We start from the raw sequence: 24,985 nt of genomic DNA, 5'->3' as shown, positions 1-24,985 counted from the left end.
TCCCCATAGAGAGACCGAAGCTGTGCGGGGAGGCTGCGCGATCGCTGGATCCAGGCTGGGTAATGTATTAATGGGGGGATTGCAGGGGAGCAGCGGGTGCCCGACACTTGTACTAGCTTGCCTAGTTCTAGCTATAGGGTTTACAGTCATTTGGGACAAAAATGTTATTATAGGGGACTTCTGGGGGCCACAGAGCGGTATGCCCGACACAGTGTCGGGCATACCGCAAAGGAGGTTAATAATTGTGCTGCATAAAAGACCACTATTGAGCGTGTATGGGGGTTTAGCCAGTACACTATTCAGAAATGAACAAGTATAATATGTACTTGAATACAAGGCCGAATTTGTACTCTTTACCACCCAAGGCTACTGTCATTAGTTGCCCCCCCTGCAGTAGAGATAGCCAGATGACCGCTCCCCCTCCAGTATAGGTAGACTGATGACCCACCCCATTCCTTCCAGTATAGGTATCGTGTTGACCCCTCCCTCCCTTCACTCTAGTATAAGGAGCCAGATGACCCTGCCCCCCCCCCCCCTTCCATATAGACAGAATCAGAATAACTGATTTTGCCAAGTACAAAAGGGGGGGGGGTTGTACCCGGAATTGGTTTTGGCTCATACAGGTTCTGGAAGGACAGAGGAATAATGTCCGAAAGTCAAGAGCCGAGGCTGCCATATACAGTGGTTTTCAAAAGTATTCGGCCCCCTTGAAGTTTTCCACATTTTGGCCTCGATTCATAAAGCATTCCCGCATTCGGAAATGCAAAAAAACGCTCACTTTACCGACCACACACCAAAATATGCATTCATAAAGGCTTTTTCCGCATGAAAAGCCGACATTTGCGAGCAGAGTGATCAATCACCGCCTTGCGCGGTGATTATCACAGCAACAGTAACAAATGTCAATTCATAAAGATTAGAGGTAGCGGTATGCGGACGGGTATTACCGCTACCTCTGATGTGGCGAGAAGCGTGCGGAATCCGTTGCAGTGAATGGGACAGACCTCCCAAGCAGCTGCAGAGAGAACACCGCACGGAGGGATTCCGCCTGCTTCCCCTGTTTCCGCACGTCTCCCGACAGCCTAACGCCTGCCTACAGCGGAGTATCTCCGCACGTATATCACAAGTAGCTAAATTTTTATGAATTACCACCCTGAAGGCGGAAATACCGACAGCGGTGTTTCCCCGCTCGACTTTCCCCGCTCGCAGGCAGTTTTATGAATCGAGGCCATTGTCTCATTACTGCCACAAACATGAATACATTTTATTTGAATTCCACGTGAATGTCCAATACAAAATGGTGTACACGTGAGAAGTGGGACGAAAATCATACATGATTCCAAACATTTTTTTTACAAATCAATAACTGCAAAGTGGGGTGTGCGTAATTATTCAGCCCCCTTTGGTCTGAGTGCAGTCAGTTGCCCATAGACATTGGCTGATGAGTGCTAATGACTAAAAATAGTGCACCTGTGTCTAAACTAATGTCAGTACAAATACAGCTGCTTTGTGACGGCCTCAGAGGTTGTCTAAGAGAATCTTGGGAGCAACAACACCATGAAGTCCAAAGAACACACCAGACAGGTCAGGGATAAAGTTATTGAGAAATTTAAAGCAGGCTTAGGCTACAGAAAGATTTCCAAAGCCTTCAACATCCCACGGAGCACTGTTCAAGAGATCATTCAAAAATGGAAGGAGTATGGCACAACTGTAAACCTACCAAGACAAGGCCATCTACCTAAACTCACAGGCCGAACAAGGAGAGCGCTGATCAGAAATGCAGTCAAAAGGCCCATTGTGACTCTGGACGAGCTGCAGAGATCTACAGCTCAGGTGGGGGAATCTGTCCATAGGACAACTATTATTCGTGCACTGCACAAAGTTGGCCTTTATGGAAGAGTGGCAAGAAGAAAGCCATTGTAAAACAGAAAAGCATAAGAAGTCACGTTTGCAGTTTGCCACAAGCCATGTGGGGACACAGCAAACATGTGGAAGAAGGTGCTCTGGTCAGATAAGACCAAAATGGAACTTTTCGGCCAAAATGCAAAACGTTGTGTGTGGTGGAAAACTAACACTGCAGATCACTCTGAACACAGCATCCCCACTGTTAAATATGGTGGTGGCAACATCATGCTCTGGGGTTGCTTCTCTTCAGCAGGGACAGGGAAGCTGGTCAGAGTTGATGGGAAGATGGATGGAGCCAAATACAGGGCAATCTTGGAAGAAAACCTCTTGGAGTCTGCAAAACACTTAAGACTGGGGCGGAGGTTCACCTTCCAGCAGGACAGTGACCCTAAACATAAAACCAGGGCAACAATGGAATGGTTTAAAACAAAAACATATCCATGTGTTAGAATGGCCCAGTCAAAGTCCAGATCTAAATCCAATCGAGAATCTGTGGCAAGATCTGAACACTGCTCTTCACAATCACTGTCCATCTAATGTGACTGAGCTGGAGCTGTTTTGCAAAGAAGAATGGGCAAGGATTTCAGTCTCTTAATGTGCAAAGCTGGTAGAGACATACCCTAAAAGACTGGCAGCTATAATTGCAGTAAAAGGTGGTTCTACAAAGTATTGACTCAGGCGGCTGAATAATTACGCACACCCCACTTTGCAGTTATTGATTTGTAAAAAACATTTGGAATCATGTATGATTTTCGTTCCACTTCTCACGTGTACACCACTTTGTATTGGTCTTTCTCATGGAATTCCAATAAAATTGATTCATGTTTGTGGCAGTAATGTGACAAAATGTGGAATACTTTTGCAAACCACTGTAGATAGCCTGATGACCCCCTCCCTCCAGTACAAGTAGCAAGGTGACCCTTCCCTTCCCCCTAGTATAGCCTGCTGCTCACCCGCTCTTGATCCTGTGGTGCCCTAGGCCATGGCCTATGGGGCCTTGGCTTAAAGAGAACCCGAGGTGTGTTTAAAGAATGTTATCTGCATACAGAGGTTGGATCTGCCTATACAGCCCAGGCTCTGTTGCTATCCCAAACCCCACTAAGGTCCCCCTGCACTCTGCAATCCCTCATAAATCACAGCAGTGCTGTGAGGCTGTGTTTACATCTGTAGTGTCAGTCTCAGCTGCTCCCCCGCCTCCTGCATAGCTCCGGTCCCTGCCCCCGTCCCTTCCCTCCAATCAGCAGGGAGGGAAGGGATGCAGGCGGGGACTGGAGTTCTGCAGGAGGCGGGGAGAGCAGCAGACTGACACTATAGAGATAAACACAGCCAGCTCTGACAAGCTGTTTGTCAGCAGCGTGGCTGTGATTTATGAGGGATTGCAGAGTGCAGGGGGACCTTAGGGGGGTTTGGGATAGCAACAGAGGCTGGGCTGTATAGGCAGATCCAGCCTCTGTATGCAGATAATATTCTTCAAACCCACCTCGGGTTCTCTTTAAATACAGCCCTGCTTGTATTATATGACTTAAAAAATAAAAATCATCTAATTTCCCATTCTTTCTCATTTGTTTAATGCAGTTTTTTCTCAGTTTTTGTTAGTGTAGGACGCAGTGCAAGTAAACAAGTACAAACAGAGAAAAACAATTCAAGCTTAATAACCGTAACGCGCCACTACCAGACAATACTGTCTACCTCTGGAAAGGTCTCCGCAAACCGCCTGTCCCAGCCATAAAATGAAGAAACATTGCGTTCTCTCGCTTGTATGCTTATGCATTAATAAGAACAGAACTAATACAGGAAAGACAATATCTGCGATTAAAGCTGTATTTTACCCGCCCTCTGGAAAATAAGTCAGATGACCCAGAGCTCTGTTCATGAATTATAGAGCTGTAAGTAGACTGGTATACATTCAAAACGGGCGCATGTTAACCCTTTTCGTACCAGCAGTCTCTGGCCCCTTAAGGACCAGACTGCTGGTTTGAAAAAATGGTGCTTATTGACGTCACCAGGGCTGTCATCCGACTCCAACTCCTCAGTTTGTGAAACCTTCAACTCAGACTCCTGGACTCTGACTCCTCGACTCTGACTCCTTAGTCTAATACTTACCAGGGCTGTGGATTTTGTACAAAAATGATCCGACTCCTTAGTTCATGAAACCACCGACTCCAACTCCGACTTCAGGTACCCAAAATGACTCTGACTCCTGGACTCGGACCTCAACACGGACTCCACAGCTCTGAACGTCACGCCGCACTGACCCGCTGCTATCCCTGTTCTCCCGTTGCTGTAGCCCCCTCGCTCTGCCGTCCCTAGGAGTCAGTCAGGAGCTGATTTTATTGGCTCCTGACCCCGTCATCAATGTAAGCCAATGTGATTGGCTCACAGTGATCACGGGGTCAGGAGGCAAGGAAATCACGGGGTCAGGAGGCAATGAAATCAGCTCATAACCGGCTTATTTTACAGATCCACGTCAACCCAACATGCATACAACCTGTTTCAGACTTTCTGATCTTCATCAATGTGTGCCAGAGGTTGATGTGGCTCTATGGGATAGGCATGGTCAGATTTACCATAAGGCACTGTAGGCATGTGCCTACAGGCACCCGATGATGGAAAGGCATCTCATTCCCCTCCCCCTAAGAGCCTCCCTCCTACCCTACTCAGAATCCTGAGCGAAGTGTAAATGAGGTTACTCATCCAGGTCTGGGCATTCCACTGAGGAGATCTCTCTTCAGCTGGGGGCACATGTAGCTACCTAATATCTGGGGGCACCTCTATCTACTATGTTGAGGGTACTTCTGGCTACCTAATACTAATGGGCACTAACGGAAAGTAAGGGAGAGATGACATCAGGGCCAGCTAGCATGCCTGTGGTGAGGTTCTGCAGGGGGTTTGTGGAGGGCTAAGTCTAGGGTACCAGAAAATCCGTGCCTATAGACTTCTGTGATAAAAATCCAGGCCTGAGGATGGGCCTTGAACCAGTACCATGAGCTATCTGGCTATTCTGTAGTACTATCCAAGCCCTATACCATAGAGCCACATTAATCACATTAATCCCTAACGATGACCAGAAAGTCTAAAACTGAGGGTGTATGCCTGTTGTGTTGTTGAGGAAGTTATAAGCTGTGGACTTGCTATACACCAGCGGTTCTGGATGTAAGCCTGGCTTCAAGAGCATAAAGAGAGGATTTGCATATTTAGGAGTAATGCATCATGGGAAACTACAGTTTCAAATTCTCACATAATTATTGCAAATACCTTCAGTTTAACCACTTCACCTCCAAGGGTTTTTCTCTTTAAACACCAGAGCAATTTTCAAATTTCAGTCCTGCGTCCATTCATTCACCAATAACTTTATCAGTACTTATCACACTGAAATGATCTAGACATTGTTTTTTCCGCCACCAATTAGGCTTTCTTTGAGTGGTACTTTTTGCTACAAATTATTTTATTCTAACTGCATTTTAATAAGAATAATAAGAAAAAAATGGCTATCATTGACACAGGGACTTGCAAATTGCCTTTCACTGATCTCCCCTCTAACGATCAGCGTTGAGAACGAACGCGAGTACGAGCGCGGGAGTGCGGCAGCAAGGGAAGAGTATCTAAGTCCCTGTGAGGCATAGAGGGATTTTGCAGGTACAAAGATACTCGTCCGAGGGAGGGGAAGTGGTTAAAGTGGATCCTAGTTAAACTTTTACTCATTGCATAATGGTGTTCCTTTCATATAGTTTATAGGGTATTCCTCAAGCCAAATATTTTTTTTGTTTTGTTTTAATACTCTAATTCCCTATAAAGTAAACAAGCCTCGCCCACAGCTTTTCCAGAGTGCCTTGGCACTGTAGCAAGGGCTTATGGGAGATCAGTCTGGGCAGAAGGAGGAGGTGGTTACTAGCCAGAGATTTCAGAGGCAGAGGGGAAGAGGGAGGAGGGGAAGGGACTGAATTTGTCACAGGCTGAGGACTGGAGATGCTATCAGCTTACCTGTGTGTAATGTGACAAACAGAACATGGCTGCCCTCATTGTATCACAGGAATAAATATTCATAAACTGTTGAAACGGTTTGCAGCTAGATTTGCTGTGTAAACGATCTAAACTTTAGATAAGATATATAGACAAGTTACTTGTTATAGTTAGTTTTTCATCTCGGATCCACTTTAAAGAAGGAAAAGTATACTCAGCGACGGCGTTGCTTTATATTAGAACGGCATTTCAGTTTCTTTTAGCCCCTTATACTTTCCATGAGCTATCTGGATATTCTGAATACCAAATGATCTATGCCTTGAACTTATCACCCACAAACCACAAGGCAATACCGCACACAATAACCAGACTACTGAACAATATCTCTGCTGTTTTTCTTTGTTACAAAATAATTAGGAAACGCTATTACCTCTGGCAGAATTTGCTAATAACATCTCCATTCATACATCCACAGATCAATCTCCTTCCTTTTCAGATCTGGAACACAACCCAACATTCCTTACCGCCTTGCTCATCAATTTCTTAGTAGAAAGACAAGTTAGCTTTTTTCACAGCAAATAACTAGATTATTCAGGAGGACATTTCCAAGGCCTGAGCAGGTTTTAAACAAAACTCTGATCACAATACAAGCTTTGTTCTGGATTTAACCACTTTGCATCCAGACCTTGTTTCCCCCTTATGGACCAGAGCAGTTCTGACATGTAGCTATGTCCCTATTTAATCAGCAATAACTTCATCCATACATATGACACTTAAATGAAATATATATCTTTTTTTTTCAAGACAAACTAGGCTTTCATTGTATGGCAATTTCCCTTGAACAATTTTGTTTTCTATGCATTTTAATGTGAAAAAGAAGGAAAAATAGAAAAAAACATTTCTCAATTTTAACAATTCCAGTTAAGAAATAAAAAGCGCTACTGTAGATCGAAAACACAAATTTTGTTTGGCTATTTCTACCCTTTATCACAAAACTTAGATTATGTTCCTGTCACAATTTATGGTGAAGATATTTGATTCTGAAATAATGCCACAGTGTGTATTTTTCACTATGAACTGAGAAAATAAAAGCATTTTTAATGGTAAAAATAAATGTTATTGATTCAGGGAACATATATTCCCTTTCACCAATTAGTGCTGTAGCAGACAGTGCCAGAGGTTTTGCACAGAAGTAAGCCCAATCCTGCACAGCACTGCTTCTGCTACAAGACATATCTACGTCCTCGTGGCTTAGATGAAGTCACAGACGACGTAGATATACTGTAGTAGTGGATAAAGTGTTTCAATTTGGGGATTCCATGTGGGTAGGTACTAATAACCTTATGTTTAAATCACAGAGGAAGATATGTAAAGTGTGGGGGTGTACCAATAAAGACAATTTATAAAAAATATATACTCATACTTTATTGAATACAAAGATATAATAAGCTAAAACAGCCAACCGTTCAGCATGTCATCCTCCCAAAACCCACCTCCCACCGTAGAACCCCCGATCACAAAATTCAACCAGCCCATACACACTCAACCATTGAAGGATAGAAAAGTTGCAGGCAAGATACAAATGAGGCCTCTATTGTGCATCGTTAACTGGGCAAATATGCCAAGAGAGTCCCGACTAGTACTTGAAAATACAGTCGCAGTCAAAAGCAGCAGATAGCAAGCAAAGCACAGATAATGCATCAAGAAGTGCACAGTCATCTTGATATAGCTGCAAAGTGCATTCAAATCCACCGTTCAATAAGATTACAATCCAGCATACTGTCAGTTCAATATCCAAGCGAGATATGCAGGCAGGGTACCTTTCCTTTTAATAAGAAAAAAATATATAGAGTTGTAACGAAAAAATCCGCAACGCCGGATGGATTGCGGAAATATGGTCGCATCCAATCCGGCAAGCGGACATTTCCAAAGCGGGATGCGGAAATTCGCCCACATCCGCTGCGCAAACCCGTCCGAGCACTCTGCTCCAAACTCACCAGCATGCTGCTCACCAGGGCTCTGCCATCTTGCCTCTAGGGGGCGTGCGGGTACGACAGACACGCCTTTATACTCTCAGAAAGCGTGTCAGCTGACCTGGAGGTCAGCTGACATTTTAGCCTGCTCTGATTGGTTGCTGCCTGGGGTGGAGACTTCTCTCCCAGGCAGTATATAAGGAAGTGCTTTTCAGTCACACTTCGTCTGTGTTTGCGATACCCTGTGTCAGCACTCAGACCTAGTCAGCCTTGTCTCTGATATTTTGTTATATATTGGTTTATCGCCAATATATACACATATTATACTGTTTGATTTATCGTGTATGATTCTGTGCCTGTCTTGACTACTTTTCTGCTTCCTGATTCTGTACTTCGCCAGCCCGTACCGTTATCGACTATTGGCTTGGTTTTCGACTATTCTCTTGTCTCACGTTTCTGTACTGCTGCCGCCTGATCTGTCGCCGAACCTCATTTTGTCTGACCTTTCTCCCTTCAGTGGAATGTCTCCCACTGTAGGGTTCTATCAGAGGCTTGCCTGTTTGAGACGACCGCCACTAGCAAACCCTTGCTGCTAGAGGCCCGAATCCTCCACTCCGTCCTTTGGAGGATCTCACACACAGGGTTTCCATTCAGAGGTAACCACACCTTTGAGGAATTACAGTGTGGTGGATATTTCCACAGACTTGAATTTACACTGTATATTATTATTGTTGTCTGCTGTTCCAGCTTGCTGGAGGTTGTATCTCTGTGCCCTATAGAGATACTCTATTGTACCAAGCACCCTATACTTGCATTATTGGTGATTCTGCAGATCACCATATAATCAGGTATAGCATCTGTATTATTGGTGATACTGCAGATCACCAATAATCAAAATAGCAGTGCTTGCTGACACCAATCGTTACAAGAGTTTGAAGATTTATTTATTGTAGACATCTCTATCTACAGACAGTAGAAGCAGTAGAGTGTTGTACCGTGTTAGCCATCAGTAAAAGCAAGAAGTTTTGAATCAGGATGATACCATTTATTGGCGAACTTACACGAAAAGCAGTAAGCTTTTGGCTATGAAGCTTTCATCAGACTGTATACTTACATAATGTAGAATACAGCTTATATACACTAGACAATGAAAAGGAGATACATTGTTCTGCAATAAAGGTCATTGGATGCCTAATTACAACATGAAGAGGGTCCCCACAGGGATGGTAGCTAATTTATGACATCAATTAGCTGTCATAAATTAGCTAGCATCCCTGTGGGACCCTCTTGGTGTTGTAATTAGGCATCCAATGACATTTATTGCAGAACAATGTATCTCCTTTTCAATGCCTAGTGTATATAAGCTGTATTCTACATTTCTTCAGTATACAGGAATCAGTCTGATGAAGGCTTCATAGCCAAAAGCTTACTGCTTATCTTCTAAGTTTACCAACAAATGGTATCATCCTGATTCAAAACTTCTTGCTACTACAGAAAGATCAACTTAGCAGCCTATGAACTATTCTCTATCAGGCCTGGGACCACTAGCAACGTATTTCTAAGAGCTTGTGATTTGAAAAGATCTTGTTAATGTAATACTATAGGGGAGTTTTTGAAAATCCCATCCTCAAGTGGGATTACGCACGTAACATTACATTTGAAAGAGCTTTTCAAATCACAAGTGCTTAGAAAAGGGCTGCTAGTCGGTTCCAGGCCTCAAAATCATTTACTATCCATGCAAAATTCCAGGTATTTTAGGTTGATGGGTGAGAAAAATTCAAAGCGGAATTGGTCTTGGACGGCAGAAAATGCAGAAAAAGCATCCAGTACTTAGTTAATTGGTAGGGGGTTTGGGCCAGCAGAAAACTTGTGGAAACACCGGCGTACCTACCGGGGATGCGACCCCATCAGCCGCAGGGGGGCCCGGGGCCGCTCTGGGGCCCGCTCACTGTGAGGGGGGGGGGGGCGCTGCCGCCCGCCCGATTCTGGACCTCAACTGGCCGTAGCGTCTAATAGACGCTGCGCCAGTTCATTCCCTGCAGCCCCGCTCCAGCAGCCTGCATATTCCTCCGGCAGGAAGAGCAGGGCTACGGCAAGATGGCTGCCGAAGCCCTGCACTGGAGACTATTTGTGTCTCCAGTACAGGGCTTCGGGAGCCATCTTGCCATAGCCCTGCACTCTGCCTGTCAGCGCGGGAGATGTGCTGCAGTGCACAGGAGAATTGTGTTTTTTTTCTTTTTACAGGGGCATTTTTTTTTTCTGGTGTCTGCTGCCCACATTAGGATTTTCTGGTGACTGTCTGCTGCCCACATTAGCATTTTCTGGTGACTGCTGCCCACATTAGGATTTTCTGGTGACTGTCTGCTGCCCACATTAGCATTTTCTGGTGACTGCTGCCCACATTAGCATTTTCTGGTGACTGCTGCCCACATTAGGATTTTCTGGTGACTGCTGCCCACATTAACATTTTCTGGTGACTGCTGCCTACATTAGCATTTTCTGGTGACTGCTGCCCACATTAGCATTTTCTGGTGACTGCTGCCCACATAAGGATTTTCTGGTGACTGCTGCCCACATTAGCATTTTCTGGTGACTGCTGCCCACATTAGCATTTTCTGGTGACTGTCTGCTGCCCACATTACGATTTTCTGGTGACTGCTGCCCACATTGCGATTTTCTGGTGAACTCTGCCCACATTACGATTTTCTGGCCCACATTACGATATTCTGGTGAACGCTGCCCACATTACGATTGTCTGGTGAATGCTGTCCACGTTACAATTCTCTGGTGACTGCTGCCCACGTTACAATTCTCTGGTGACTGCTGCCCATGTTACAATTCTCTGGTGACTGCTGCCCACGTTACAATTTTCTGGTGACTGCTGCCCACGTTACAATTTTCTGGTAACTGCTGCCCACATTACGATTTTCTGGTAACTGCTGCCCACATTACGATTTTCTGGTGAACTCTGCCCACATTATGATTTTCTGGCCCACATTACGATTTTCGGGTGAACTCTGCCCACATTACGATTTTCTGGCCCACATTACTATTGTCTGGTGAAATGCTGCCCACTTTACAATTAATTTACAGTGAAACGCTGCCCCATTACGATTGTTTGGCATCTATGGGGGGGGCCCCATCCAAATATTCGCAGGGGGGCCCAGTGATTTCTAGTTACGCCCCTGTGTGGAAACCATCTTGTCATGTTCATTGAAGAGAATTAATACTCAGACCACCCAAAATGACCAACCAAGTGAACATCCCGAGTTTGCCGTGGGTATATAGAGACATGTAAAAGTAAGAGGAGGAAAGGAGCGTTCCAATAGTGTAATAACATTTAATGCAAATCAAGGGCGTAAATGCATATGCACATACATTTCATAAGTGAAAAAAAGCTCATCTCTCCACAGTGAATGTCCTTCCACAATGGTGTCCTCCTGCAGCCGGTGTACCGAATAGTGCCGTGCAAGTAGCCAGCTCCGTTAGCCGTTGTGTAGATAACGCGTTTTGATGCCTTGCGTCTTCGTTAGGTCATGGACACTGATTTGCATTTAACGTTATAACACTATCAGTGAGCTCCTTTTCTCCCCTTTTACATACAGTTACACCACTCATCCCAGTGGCAAGGAGCAGCAATCAGGAGAGACAGAGGACCTGTATACTGGCCATTCAGGAGAGACAGAGGACCTGTATATACTGGCCATTCGGGAGAGACAGAGGATCTGTATACTGGCCATTCAGGAGAGACAGAGGACCTGTATACTGGTCATTCAGGAGAGACAGAGGACTTGTATACTGGCCATTCAGGAGAGACAGAGGACCTGTATACTGGCCATTCAGGAGAGACAGAGGACCTGTATACTGGCCATTCAGGAGAGACAGGGGACCTGTATACTGGCCATTCAGGAGAGACAGAGGACCTGTATACTGGCCATTCAGGAGAGACAGAGGACCTGTATACTGGTCATTCAGGAGAGACAGAGGACCTGTATACTGGTCATTCAGGAGAGACAGAGGACCTGTATACAGGTCATTCAGGAGAGACAGGGGACCTGTATACTGGCCATTCAGGAGAGACAGAGGACCTGTACACTGGCCATTCAGGAGAGACAGAGGACCTGTATACTGGCCATTCAGGAGAGACAGAGGACCTGTATACTGGTCATTCAGGAGAGACAGAGGACCTGTATACAGGTCATTCAGGAGAGACAGAGGATCAGCACAAGTAAACACAGCAGCCTATTTTATAATGAAAGTCAGCAATGACTGTTTCTGCATTCAGCTCACTGCAGATTTCATTTAGACCACTTCACAGTTTCTGTTATCTCTGGGGGACTCTGCTGGTGAGATCTCAAAGCTGTGTGCAGTTATTAGATAAAAGTCACATCGTGTACGGCACAATCTAGCGAGCTGAATGTGCTGCTGGAATGGGGGAGGGTACACTTCATTTCTGCACCCCTGGGCTTGACACAGACGCCATGCATCAGCGGTATGGTTGCTGGGTACTCTGGGTACGCGACACAGTGTATGGTGGTGGTATAATCATTTCTCCCTCCTTGATTAGCTTGATAACCCTGACCACCCCCATCAATAATCCCTCTCTAGTTATAACCTTCACCATTCCATTATCCTCTTCCTGAGACCTAACCTCCTACATATTGTTAAGCAATTCCTGATACCTAATCCTAACATCCTCCCTAATGTTAACCTCCCCTTCATGCCTAGCCCTCACATTCTCGCTAATTTTAACTTCTCCCTGGTGCCTAACCATAACCTCCTCTCAGCCTTAAAGAAGAACTCCAGTGAAAATAATGTAATAAAAAGTGCTTCATTTTTACAATAATTATGTATAAATGATTTAGTCAGTGTTTGTTCAATGTAAAATCTTTCCTCTCCCTGATTTACATTCTGACATTTATCACATGGTGACATTTTTACTGCTGGTAGGTAATGTCACTGGAAGGAGATGCTGCTTGCATTTTTGGCAGTTGGAAACAGCTGTTATTTCCCACAATGCAACAAGGCTCCCACAGTGTGATGCCAGTACTTCAGTGCTGTGAGGCGCTGACATAATTTGTGGAAGGAGTTTCACCACAAAATCAGCCATACAGAGCCCCCTGATGATCAGTTTGTGAAAAGGAGGATTTCTCATGGGAAAGGGGGTATCCGCTATTGATTGGGATGAAGTTCAATTCTTGGTTACATGTTCTCTTTAACCCCTTCCTAAAACCTAATCCTATTCTCCCTCTAACCTTTACCCATTCCTGACGCCTAGCCTTTTCCCAGTCCAAATCCCTTCCTGTCTGACACCTAACCTCCTCCCAACATCAACTCCTTTCCGTCAGCTAAGCCTATCCTACCCCTGAGTTTAACCCTTCCCTGACAACTAACCTTAATCTCCCCCCAAACCTTACCCCTTCCTAATGCCTAATTCTAATCACATTCCAGATGCCTAACTCTAAGATTCCACCCTCAATTTCAAACTCTTCCTGATTATCAACCTTTCCCCCAATATCACTTCTCTCTGATTTATACCCTAACCTGCAGTCCGATGCCCCCTGTTATCCCGCAGTCTGGCCCAATAATTCCTGAACTGGCCCAGTCACGGCTCCTCCTGTGCACAGCCACAGATCACACTACTGTGGCTGGGAGTGTCCTGCACATAATGCGCCTCACAGCAGCACAACAGAGGGGACTGGACAGAATCCAATGAGCCAGACGGACTACAGGGGGTTGGGGGAAGACCCAGGCAAGCAAAGATCCTGATGTGTTCTTCATCTCAGGTTTCCTTTAGGCTGGATTCACAGTGGTGAGTTGCTTATCACACGTTATAATGAGTGTGAACTGCAGTGGAGACTTGATATAGACTTTAAACGGACACCAGAGGTGAAAATAAACGAATGAAACAATTGTATCTATCCTCCTCCTCCTAAAAAATGACTTTTTAAGATATTCCACAGTTTCATTTTTTTATTTAAATCTACTTTTTAAGTTTTTACTGTTTTATTGTTTTTGCTCAATGACACATTCATTGACGTATGCCAGAGCTAAAATCTATGAACAATTTACTCTCTTTATCTATTTCATGCTCTCAGAAGCCATTTTCTGCTAGGAAAGTGTTTTATGGTTGTAATTTCTTTTCAGGGAGGGTCACACTGTAGTTCGACCCAGTCCTCCCGACTCAGACAGGAACCGCCACTTACATACCTGATGTTTAACTCTTTCAGGCAGAGGAAGAAAAAAAGCTTTTGATCTCTAGTTTTGATCTCTAGTGCCCATACATTCCTTGATTTTGCAGGCCGATCAACCATCTGATTTGATAATTTATTCGAATCGAAAGAGAATTGGTGCCACAACATAGCCTTGTAATCACCCCTTGATCATTTTCCAGTCAGAATTGGACGAATGGATCAATCAGGAATGGTGCAAAACTTTGTCACAAGGGCTCCATCGGGCTCAGTGTTTATTATGTAGTCTAAATCCTGACCCTGCATTGCAAGCATTCCAATATAGTCATAAATATTTCTGCTGTAATGAATCTTATTTCAGTCAGCCTGGCTCCTTTCTAGTACACTGCCAAAGACAGGGAAGCTTGTTATCTACCCACCTGGTGTATTTCCCTTATCCTCCCCCATGAGGCTGAGAAGGAAAATACACCTCACCCACTGCAGAAGCTGCTGAAATAAAATCCATGCTGTGCTCACGTGTTTACAAAACAAGCTAGGTATGACAGTGCAGTTTCTAAGAGAAACCAAAAAGAGTAAGGGAGGAAATGACATCAGGATTGGCTTCAGTCAGACGCAGTAAAGATGGAAAATGCCTGGAAGAGTTTCCTCTTTATTTACTATATAAAATTCACTGAAATCAAAATGTGGACAGTACAATACATATATTTTGTAAGTAGAACAAGTATTTATCAACTGACATATGTGGGTTTTTTTCCCTGGGATAGTATGGCTTTCCCTGCTGCTTTAAAGGCTCATCCATCCATCAGCGCAACTTCTGGCCTCCTCTGGAGTCCAGCATCCCTGCGAGAGCGTGTTCCACGTGACACTGGCGTATGTTGGGATGTCACTACTAGGGATGATCAGAGAGATGCAAATTCTTCTGAGTTTATGCAAATTTATGCAGTTTGAAAATGTACCAATCAATTTAAACCTGGGTTTAAATTGTTTCATTTACAAACTGAATATATATGCATAAAAATTTGCATTATTTCGGAAGTATTTGCACCTCATTGATCATCCATAGTCACTACATGCACCCAGTGACATGGCACAGGCTCTCACGGTGACAGCAAACACCGGAGGAGGCTAGGAAGTTGTGCTGGCAGAGAGGTGAGCCTTTAAAGTGTACCAGAGCCGAGAGAAAGATTTATACATACCTGGGGCTTCCTCCAGCCCAATACGCCCCGATCGTTCCCACACCGCCGTCCTCCGTCTTCTCCACTTCCAGTAGTGTCCTGTAACTTCAGCCAGTTGCGGCCAGTCTGCGCAAGAGAAATGCGCTCTCTACATATCTCTCGGCTCTGAATTATGCGGAGGGACAGGAGATACAGGCTGGGGCAGAACGAGGACAATTTCCAATAGGTTTTATACTGAAATTTATTGAAAATTACTGCAGCATAAGGGCAGGTAACAGATCCCTCTCTGATCAGATTCAGTCAGAGAGGGATCTGTCTAATGATCGATCTTCCCATATATCGAGTAATGTATGGCCCGCTCTGGGCTCTGCTGTGGTCAGTAAATTACTGCAGTCGGACAGAATGAGATTTCGAGGGCTCTTACTGTGCAGCTAATTACTGCCGCAGCCGGATGAGCGGTTTTGGGAAATGTGTACTCTGGTTGTCATGGCTACACAGAAGCACAATTACAGCTTTCAGTCAGTTTTGTAAATTCTTAGGTAACTGCAAATTAAATCAGAAAGACAATTATTCATAACATTTTAGTACAGAAAGAGTTTTGCAGGATTACCTTGGGCAATCTTATCAGAGAGTGGGATTTCCTTCACTACCTAGCGGGCCACTGACCTGAAACAGATGCAGCCAGTGAAATATGAAAAGTCTGCAGCCAAGTCCTGTGTAATCGTTCTGGATCAGTGAAGACGGGATCAGGAGGACGGCCCAAGTCACCAAATGCTGAAAGTTGAACGTCTACCTAATCTAAATATAGAGCACTCTCCAATCCCTGGCCATGGCTGCCCCAGCTTTACGTAAAAATACCTTAAAGTGGACCTGAACTCTTGCACAGGACAGAAGAAAAAGAGAGAGAAGCGCACCCTGTATGTATTTAGAGAGTTTAGCCTGTCTAAATCCGCCTCATCTGTGACTAACCACAAGTGTAATTTGATCTCTCAGCTGTATCAGCTGGATACCTCCACAGAGCAGCTAATTTGTAAACACAGGATGTTAACCCTATGTCTGCTTCCTATAACAGTTGTAACAAAGAAATGTTTTTCTTTAAAGAGACTCTGATGCCTAGAACTAAACCTGTTTAATATAATTGCCCCACCTAAAAAGCTGCATTCCCGCGGCTGAGAACTCCATAAATCACCCCACACTCCCAGGGCAAAAATCCACGACTTTCCTGGTCCTGGAATGCGGCAGAGCTTTGGACTGTAGCTCTGTCTTCATGTGCGTCAATCCGTGCTGATCAACGCCTCTCCCCCGCCCCTCTCAGTGCAGGACGACAGAGGGGCGGGGGCAACGATCAGCACTGATTGACACCAGTAGAGGCAGAGCTACAGCCCAAAGCTCTGCCTCTACAAGGAAGGAGCCCCACAATGTGCCCCAGGGAGTTTGGGGTGATTTATGGAGTTTGCAGCCGCGGGGATGCAGCGTTTCAGGTAGGGCAATTATGTTAAAGAGAAACTCCGACCAAGAATTGAACTTTATCCCAATCAGTAGCTGATGCCCCTTTTACATGAGAAATCTATTCCTTTTCACAAACAGACCATCAAAGGGCACTGTATGACTGATATTGTGGTGAAACCCCTCCCACAAGACACTGAGGACCGTGGTACTCCTGGCAGTTTCCTGTCTGTGAACCTTGCTGCATTGTGGGAAATAGCTGTTTACAGCTGTTTCTAACTGCCAAAAAAGCAAGCAGCAGCTACATCACCTGCCAACAGTAAAAATGTCACCATGTAATAAATGTCAAATCAGGGATTTAAAAGCTTTTACAATGGGCAAACACTGACTAAATCATTTATACACAATTATTGTGAAAATGAAGCACTTTTTATTACATTATTTTCACTGGAGTTACTCTTTAAACAAATTTTTAAAGTAAAAACCTATTTTTGCTAGGCTTCAGACTCTCTTTAAGGGCCCGTTTCAACTAGCGTGGTGGATGCGAGGTGATTGCCGCATTGCCTCGCATCCCCCCGCAGGATGTGGCGTCATGCAGCTTCCCGTTGGCGGCTATGGGGATTGGATGCATACTGTGGAAAACTGCAGCATGCTATCCGTAATTTCCCTTGCACCGGATCGCATAGTTAAATTCGTCTCGCAGGGGCGTAGCAATAGGGGTTGCAGAGGTTGCGACCGCATCGGGGCCCTTGGGCCAGAGGGGCCCCAAAGGGCCCTCCCTCAACTGCAGTATTATCTCTCTATTGGTCCTGTGCTCATAATAATCTCTTCTATAGATACTTAGTAGTGGTAATCATTAACAAGCTGCTCCCCATCCCCTTCTTGCACCTCTGACACTGTAGTTGCCATTGGCAGGTTTTGGCGCGCCATATCAATTGTTACGTATATAGTGCTTGGGGGGGGCCCAATGTAAATCTTGCATCGGGGTCCACAGCTCCTTGGCTACGCCACTGAATTCGTGTCAATGGAAACTACTCTATTGACGTGAATTGGTTGCAGTTTCTTTGCGATGCGGTGGAATCGGGCCCTAAAGATTATTATGCTGTTTCTTATCTTTTAGAGCAGAGAGGAAGTTATGCTTTTAGGTCCGCTTCAAAGAGGCCCTGTAGTGACATGTAGTAGAATGCAGTAAATTATTTGGGATACCCTTTTTTTACAGTAATTTTCCTGGTTTCAGCATCAGAAACACTTCCTATAATGTAGCCCGACCCTCCCAGTGATGTTTAGTGTAGGCTGATTAGCTATGCGGAATTCTCCCCCCAGAGCATTCTGGGAGACAAGGTATTTTTTGTACTGCTTCGGGACTCTTAGTAACCATTCAACTGTGTACCACGTGGTGTGCGGTGACATCCCACATGTGCCAGTGCTGTACATGGCAGCCACATGGGACGTGATTATGAAGCTGGAACAGGTGAGCGTTTAAAGGATACCAGAGGTGACATGTGACATAATGGGATAGACATGGGTATGTACAGTGCCAAGCACACAAATAAATATGCTGTGTTACTTTTTTCTTTCCCTGCCTGAAAGAGTTAAATATCAGGTACGTACTACTCAGTCCTGACTCAGACAGGAAGTGACTACAGTGTGACCCTCCCTGATAAGAAATTCCCCTTTTTAACTCTTCCTTGCTCTCACTTTTCTGCTAGGAAAGTGTTTTATAGTTGGAATTTCTTATCAGTGAGGGTCACACTGTAGTCACTTCCTGTCTGGGTCAGGACAGAGCCAGCCACTTAGATACCTGAGAAATAAAAAAAGGAACACAGCCTAGTTATTTGTGTGTTAGGCACTGTACATACACATGTCTATCATCATGTCACATGTCACTTCGGGTATCCTTTAAAGGAAACCAGAGACCATAAAATAAAATAAAAAGTTATACATACCTGGGGTTTCCGCCACAGATCGCTCCCACGCTGCCGTCCTCAGCCTACTCCAGCTCCGGTACCGGGTCCAGTAACTTCACCCAGTTACAGCCAGTCTGACAGAAGAGAAGTGCGCTCTCTATGTATCTCTCCGAGGGCTACAGTTTACATTTTATTTTATTTCTTGTGCTTTTTTTAGAGGGGACAATTAATTTATCTGTATGTTTTGGGACAATGAATTGCAGGTGCTGCTGGGTGAGTCAGCATTCTCTTTCTATGTACGATTTAGTTTTTAGGATGTGGGAGCAACCCAAAGTACCTAGAGAAACCCTACGCAATCATGGGTAGAACATACAAACTCCATGCAGATAGTGTCCTTGCACAGATTTTAAACCCTAATGCTACAAAGCAAGAGTGCTATGCACTATGTTACCATGCTACCCATTGATAATCATTTTAAGCATCGGGACTGATTCAAGGACAGGCAGCAAAACTGGACTTTCCCTTTAAAAACTTCCTGTTGCAATAATTTCCATAGAGCCAGGAGGAGGAAGTGCTTTGCCCACAGTAGCCAATATTGATAAGGAAATAGTGGGCTACAATAGACAAACTGTTCCAGAAGTCTCAGCACCACAAGCAAACCCACTAATTCCTGCACAGCCAGGAGGAGGCGGGGCTTTGCCCACAGCAGCCAGAGTATTGATAAGGAAAAAGTGGGCTACAATGGACAAACCGTTCCAGAGGTCTCACTACCACAAGCAAACCAATAATTCCTGCAGAGCCAGGAGGAGGCGGTGCTTTGCCCACTGTGGCCTACTGATAAAGGAAAAAGTGGACAATGGGCTTACTTCACTAAGACAAATAGCATGCCTTATCCAAGTTAACGCGCCTTATCAGAGATAACAAGTCTTATCAAATTTAACACACCTTATCAGAGTAGCATAGCGAGCGCTACGAACCCCCAGGGGCTCAGGGCAGGATGAGTGGAGCTCTCGTCATTGCCAATTAGTAGGCATACGTTCGTAGCGCTCACTATGCTACTCTGACAAGGTGTGTTAACTTTGATAAGGTGTGTTAACTCTGATAAGGCATGTTATCTCAGATAAGGTGGGTTAACTTGGATAAGGCGTGTTATCTCTGATACGGTGTGTTAACTCGGATAAGGCATGCTATGCTATTTGTCTTAGTGAATCAAGCCCAATGAACAAACTGTTCCCAGCTTCTCAGCACCACAAGAGGATAACTGAATATTTTACACCAGCTTAAAGGGGAACTTCAGCCTAAACAAACATACTGTCATCAAGTTACATTAGTTATGTTAATTAGAATAGATAGGTAATATAATTTTTTACCCACCCCGTTTTAAAAGAACAGACAAATGTTTGTGATTCATGGGGGCTGCCATCTTTGTCATGGGGGCAGCCATCTTTTTGGTTGAAAGGAGGTGACAAGGAGCAGGAGACACCGTTCCAACTATCCTGTGTCCTGATTAGCCCCCCCCCCCCAGCTACACACGCTAGGCTTCAAATGTCAAATTCAAAATGTGAAAAAAAAAATTGCACCAAAACAGCAGAACAAGAACAACAACATCAAAAATCCCATCATGCTTTGCACAGCATCAGGGGAAAAAGTCTGGGCAGTTTTCTTCTGTGCAGCTAAAAATGAGGCTTGTATAAGAGAAACAAAGTTCTGATGCTGTGAAACTTTTAAAGAAACACCAAGGGCTTGATTCACTATGCAGTGCTAACCTACTTAGCACGTCTAAAGTCTTTAGGCGCACTAACCAGGGTGCTAAGTAGGTTAGCACCGGTTTTCTCAATCAGATCACACGCTAAGTACCGTGCACAAAGTTTTGCGCGTGCAAATTCCTATGCGCGCTAAGTCCCATAGGCTTTAATGGGCACTTTGCGCGGAGCGCTCTGCGCTCTGTGCAGTGCGCGCATAAAGTTTTGCGCGCGAAAAGATCATTTAGACGTGCTAAGGGGGTTTTCACATGCGTGCTAACAGTTGGCACCACTTTGTGAATCAAGACCCAAGCCTTTACAGTGCTGCTGAGTCGATTTTTAGTCTGGAGGTTCACTTTCAGTTAAAGAAAAAAAAGACATCGACCATCACCGGTTGGGGGGTTTTCCAGGCCCAAGCCTGGTACACACTCAATTATGATTGGCCAATCACTGACCACTTATACCACCTCTGTCGTGTGAAGGTAAAAAAAATGATTACTAAGAGCAGATTGTTTAGGTAAACCCTTGTACTACCTGGAGATAGTAAAACTGATCAGTGATTGGCAAATCATAATTGAAAGTGTATACTAGGCTTCAGTTAGCTAACTGTACAATTCAGCTCCAAAACCAAAATTAGCCAACGCTGCTCCCATGTTGTTTCCGATGGATTAGATCGAACGGAAAGGTCTATAGTAGCAATAAAGGGCAGCACGGTGGCGTAGTGGTTAGCTCTCTCGCCTTGCAGCACTGGGTCCCTGGTTCGAATCCCAGCCAGGGCACTATCTGCAAAGGGTTTGTATGTTCTCTCCGTGTCTGTGTGGGTTTCCCCCAGGCACTCTGGTTTCCTCCCACATTCCAAAAACATACGGATAAGTTAATTGGCTCCCCCTAAAAAGAAATTGGCCCTAGACTACAGTACTTACAGTACATAATATAGACATATGGCAATGGTAGGGATTAGATTGTGAGCTCCTTTGAGGGACAGTTAGTGACAAGATAGATATATATATAGATATAGATATATAGATATATACACTGTACAGCGCTGCGTAATATGTCAGCGCTATATAAATACTAAATAATAATAATAGCTAATGTTACCCGATACAGCTGCGGAGAACTATGTCACACCAGCAGACACTTGTAGCTGCACAGCCATGCATCGTAGCTCTCCATGTTTCCATGTGACAGACCCCCAAAGGTGAACTCTAATGACAACACTAAGCGCAGTGATGTAAGGTGCACTCTGGTTAACCAATCAGAAGACATTTAGCCCTGATCTCACTGCAGCACAGAGACCTGTTGTGCGACTGACTGGTCTCCCCGGCTCACAGTGCACATCATCTGTCTCCTTCCTCTACTGACAATGAAGCCGGCAGCAAGTCTCCCCCCAGCGCTGTGTTAATAGAGTTTAATAACCCAGCGAGGAATGAATGTGCAGTCACCCCTAGCAATGAATCCCTAATCAGTATGTACAAGACACGTTTAACCATTTCATGCCAGTCGAGCACAAATTATAGCATAAGTCTTGATACAGAGGTATGCAGATGCTATACTTATTGACAATGTTTTTTCTTTTCTTTGGGGGGTTGGGGTGCAACAACGAAATAGGCAACATTGTCAGAGTAACCTACATTACCATTATTTTCCTGTCTGTCGAATTGCCCTATATGGTCGAACCAACATACATTACACTGACTTACCTGTCTCCTACTCTCACACTAACCTTTCCTTGTCTAACCTCCCCCCCCCACCCCCCGGCCTAACACTAACCTCCCCCCCCCACCCCCCGGCCTAACACTAACCTCCCCCCCCTCCTAATGCCTAACACTAACCTACCTTTTCTAGTGCCTAACACTAACCTACCTTTTCTAGTGCCTAACACTAACCTACCTTTTCTAGTGCCTAACACTAACCTACCTTTTCTAGTGCCTACCACTAACCCCCCTCCTAATGCCTAACACTAACCCCCCTCCTAATGCTTAACACAAACCTACCGCTTCTAGTGCCTAACACTAACCTACTTCCTAATTAAAGCTCAACACTGACCCCCCTCTCCTAATGCATAACACTAACCCCCCCCCCCCCCCCCTCCTAATGTCTAAGGCTCAACACACACCATACAATCTTGGTTGTACAGATTTACCAAATCTATGTAGTATAAGGGCTAACAGATTGAAAATACCTTGAATGATTGATTGGATAAGCTCTTATACTACATGAAAGTGGTAAGATTGAACAACCAAGATTGTATGGTGTGTGTTAAGCCTAACACTAACTTCTCCTCTTAATGCCTAACCTAACCTTTTTTACCTACGTTAATAGGATAGTTCAACACATTCGTACATTGGGGCACCGGTCCAAAGACTTTGTACCTCTACTTTGCTAGATCTGATGGTTGATTGCTGGTTGCTAGGGGTTACAGCAGGGGCATAACTACAAATCATGTGCCCCCCCAAGCAAAACTTTCATGGGGGCCCCAACAATGTTACACCCCTTTCCTCGATCCCCACTGTTAACCCTCACAGCCCTTCAAGGGTCATAAAACAAGTGTGGTCATCAGGACCTTCACACTGACATGTAGTCACAAAAAAGCTGATCTGAAGGATGGACTCCTGCGTTGGAGGGTCAGAAGGTTAGTAGTTCGGGGGGCCCCCATAAGCTGCTTCCCTCTAGTTACTCCCCTGGGTTACAGCACACACGTTCGCAGTGGCTACGTTACTAAAACAAGCTTTAACTCATTCACGGCTTGAGCATGTCCCCATTCCCCTGTTACCTGTCGTCTTGCTGCCAATCTCCCATCAGCAGGTCGCGGAACCTGTAGCGCGGCGGCAGCGGCTGCACCTCCTTCTCCAGCTCCATGGTATCACCTGTTGGAGTTCCCTCTCGGAACTTTGCCTGCCGAATTCCCTCTCGGAGTTCCGTCTCCCTCAGCTGAGCGTGTCCATATCTCTCCAGAATGATCTGCAGCAGCGTTCACCTATCACCTCCTATATTGTGGGAGCAGTTCACCTGCTGGGCGATCGCTGCCAATCCTGGATTGAGAGAGGCAAGGGGGTGGGTAGCGGCACCCTACCTAGGAGACCACATGGGGATTGGAGCTCTGGCAGAGGCAGGGCTAATGAGGTTGCAGCTGCATTCATTCCAGGCTAGAAGAAAACTTCAAGAAGTCTGCGGGGTAACAAAAGAAGCAACGACTGAAAACCGCCAGGGATCGCCAGACCCAGATCTCATAGCTGTCAAACTTGTTTCAAGGCTCTCGGCACTCTGCATCAAAGTGTAACATCCACAGAGTATAGGAACTATAGGGGGGACACTTCCATTCTTCTACACACTGCACAGCTGCCTAGATGGAATGTTTTCCTCCAGAATGAGATGCCTGCAGAAAGGGTGACCGGTGGCACCTGCAACAGAGTACGAAAGGTACTAATTGCCCAGCTTCTGAGCTGAACACAGAGATATATATCTCTAGAGGTATTAATGTACAGCCTCAGCACAGTAAATTCTCAATCAGTGGAAGGGGGAGGGGGGGTGGAGCCAAGAGCTAAACGCTTTTTATTCACAGACAGTTGAGTGGAAGCGACTCAGTGGAGAAATAGGGGAGGGGGGAACAGAGAGCAACAGGAGGGAAGGAGGGAGAGGAGACTGGTGAAGGGAAAGGTAGAGAGGGGTGATTGCGGGGAGAGAGGAAAAGTGTGAAAGTGAAGCTAGAAATTGTTATTCTGGGAGAGTATGAGGAGAGGAGACACACTTATGTGGAGGGGAGAAAGTGAGAATCATGCAGGATTAGTATTCCGCTGAGAGAGAGGAGGAAGCCTGGAGGGTCAGGAGGAATGGGGATGACTGGCGCTGGATAATGGCTGATATGCCTCAATCAGTGATAATGAGAGAACAGAGAGAAAGATGGGATCTGACAGAGGAAGAATGGACAGAGAATAATGGGAGAGGATGAGGGAGCGTGGACCAAAAGTGTGCAACAGGCGACATCGTTCAATGCTCACCAATAAGAACCTGTGCTTCATGTCTAACTCTGGACTGTGGGAAAGGACAGCTGAAAGCTTACTGGTTGCTATGGGGAGCAGGAGAGACTGGGAGGCTAAATGGCAGGGAATGATTGAAGCGATAAGAGAGTGAAATAGAAGATATGGGAGAAGGAATAATGAGCATGGAAAGGACCAGAAGCTGAAGACTGCTGCAGCATGGAGGAGAAGGGAGACAGAATGAAAGTGGACCTGAACTCTTGCACAGGTCAGAAGGAAAGCATAGAGAAATGCACCCTGTATGTATTTAGACAGTTTAGCCTGTGTAATTCTCCCTCATTTGTGTCTAATCACAAGTTGTAATTTTATCTGCCCCGTGTCACATGACTGCCACAGCAGATAAGCTCATTTGAAATCACTGGATGTTAACAATAAGTCTGCTTCCATGAAAGCAGGAAGTAGACCCACTGCAGATTTATTGCAGGACTTGTATCAGCTGAAACAAAGAAATGTTTTTTTCTTTAAAGGTTATTATGCTATTGCTTAACTTTTAGAGCCGAGAGGAAGTTCTGAGATCAGGTCCGCTTTAAATGAAACCAGAGCTCTAATAAAGGAAATGTTTTATACATACCTGGGGCTTCCTCCAGCCCCATCCACTCTGATTGCTCCCACGCCGCCGTCCTCAGTCTACCTGCAGTTCCAATAC

General features: G+C 45.1%; 2 protein-coding genes across 7 annotated transcripts in view; both read right to left on the bottom strand.

Moving 5' to 3' along the window:
* LOC137562723 (potassium channel subfamily T member 2-like) overlaps positions 1-23,163 on the bottom strand; it is a 413,123-nt gene extending 389,960 nt beyond the window's left edge. For 4 of the 6 annotated variants that reach the window (XM_068274345.1, XM_068274348.1, XM_068274349.1 and 1 more), the window contains exon 1: positions 23,076-23,163. In XM_068274345.1, coding sequence (XP_068130446.1) covers positions 23,076-23,161 — 86 coding nt within the window. In that variant the 5' untranslated portion in view covers positions 23,162-23,163. The remainder of the gene's footprint in view (positions 1-23,075) is intronic. The other 2 variants (XM_068274347.1, XM_068274346.1) reach the window with 2 other exon arrangements.
* A 61-nt stretch (positions 23,164-23,224) lies between these two features.
* The window catches only part of QTRT1 (queuine tRNA-ribosyltransferase catalytic subunit 1), a 64,928-nt gene continuing 63,167 nt past the window's right edge, over positions 23,225-24,985 (bottom strand). The window contains exon 12 of the mRNA XM_068274352.1: positions 23,225-23,703. Coding sequence (XP_068130453.1) covers positions 23,646-23,703 — 58 coding nt within the window. The 3' untranslated portion in view covers positions 23,225-23,645. The remainder of the gene's footprint in view (positions 23,704-24,985) is intronic.

The sequence above is a fragment of the Hyperolius riggenbachi genome, chromosome 3 (assembly GCF_040937935.1).
Source record: "Hyperolius riggenbachi isolate aHypRig1 chromosome 3, aHypRig1.pri, whole genome shotgun sequence".
NCBI classification, from domain to species: domain Eukaryota; kingdom Metazoa; phylum Chordata; class Amphibia; order Anura; family Hyperoliidae; genus Hyperolius; species Hyperolius riggenbachi.
This window is presented reverse-complemented; position numbering and strand designations above follow the sequence as displayed.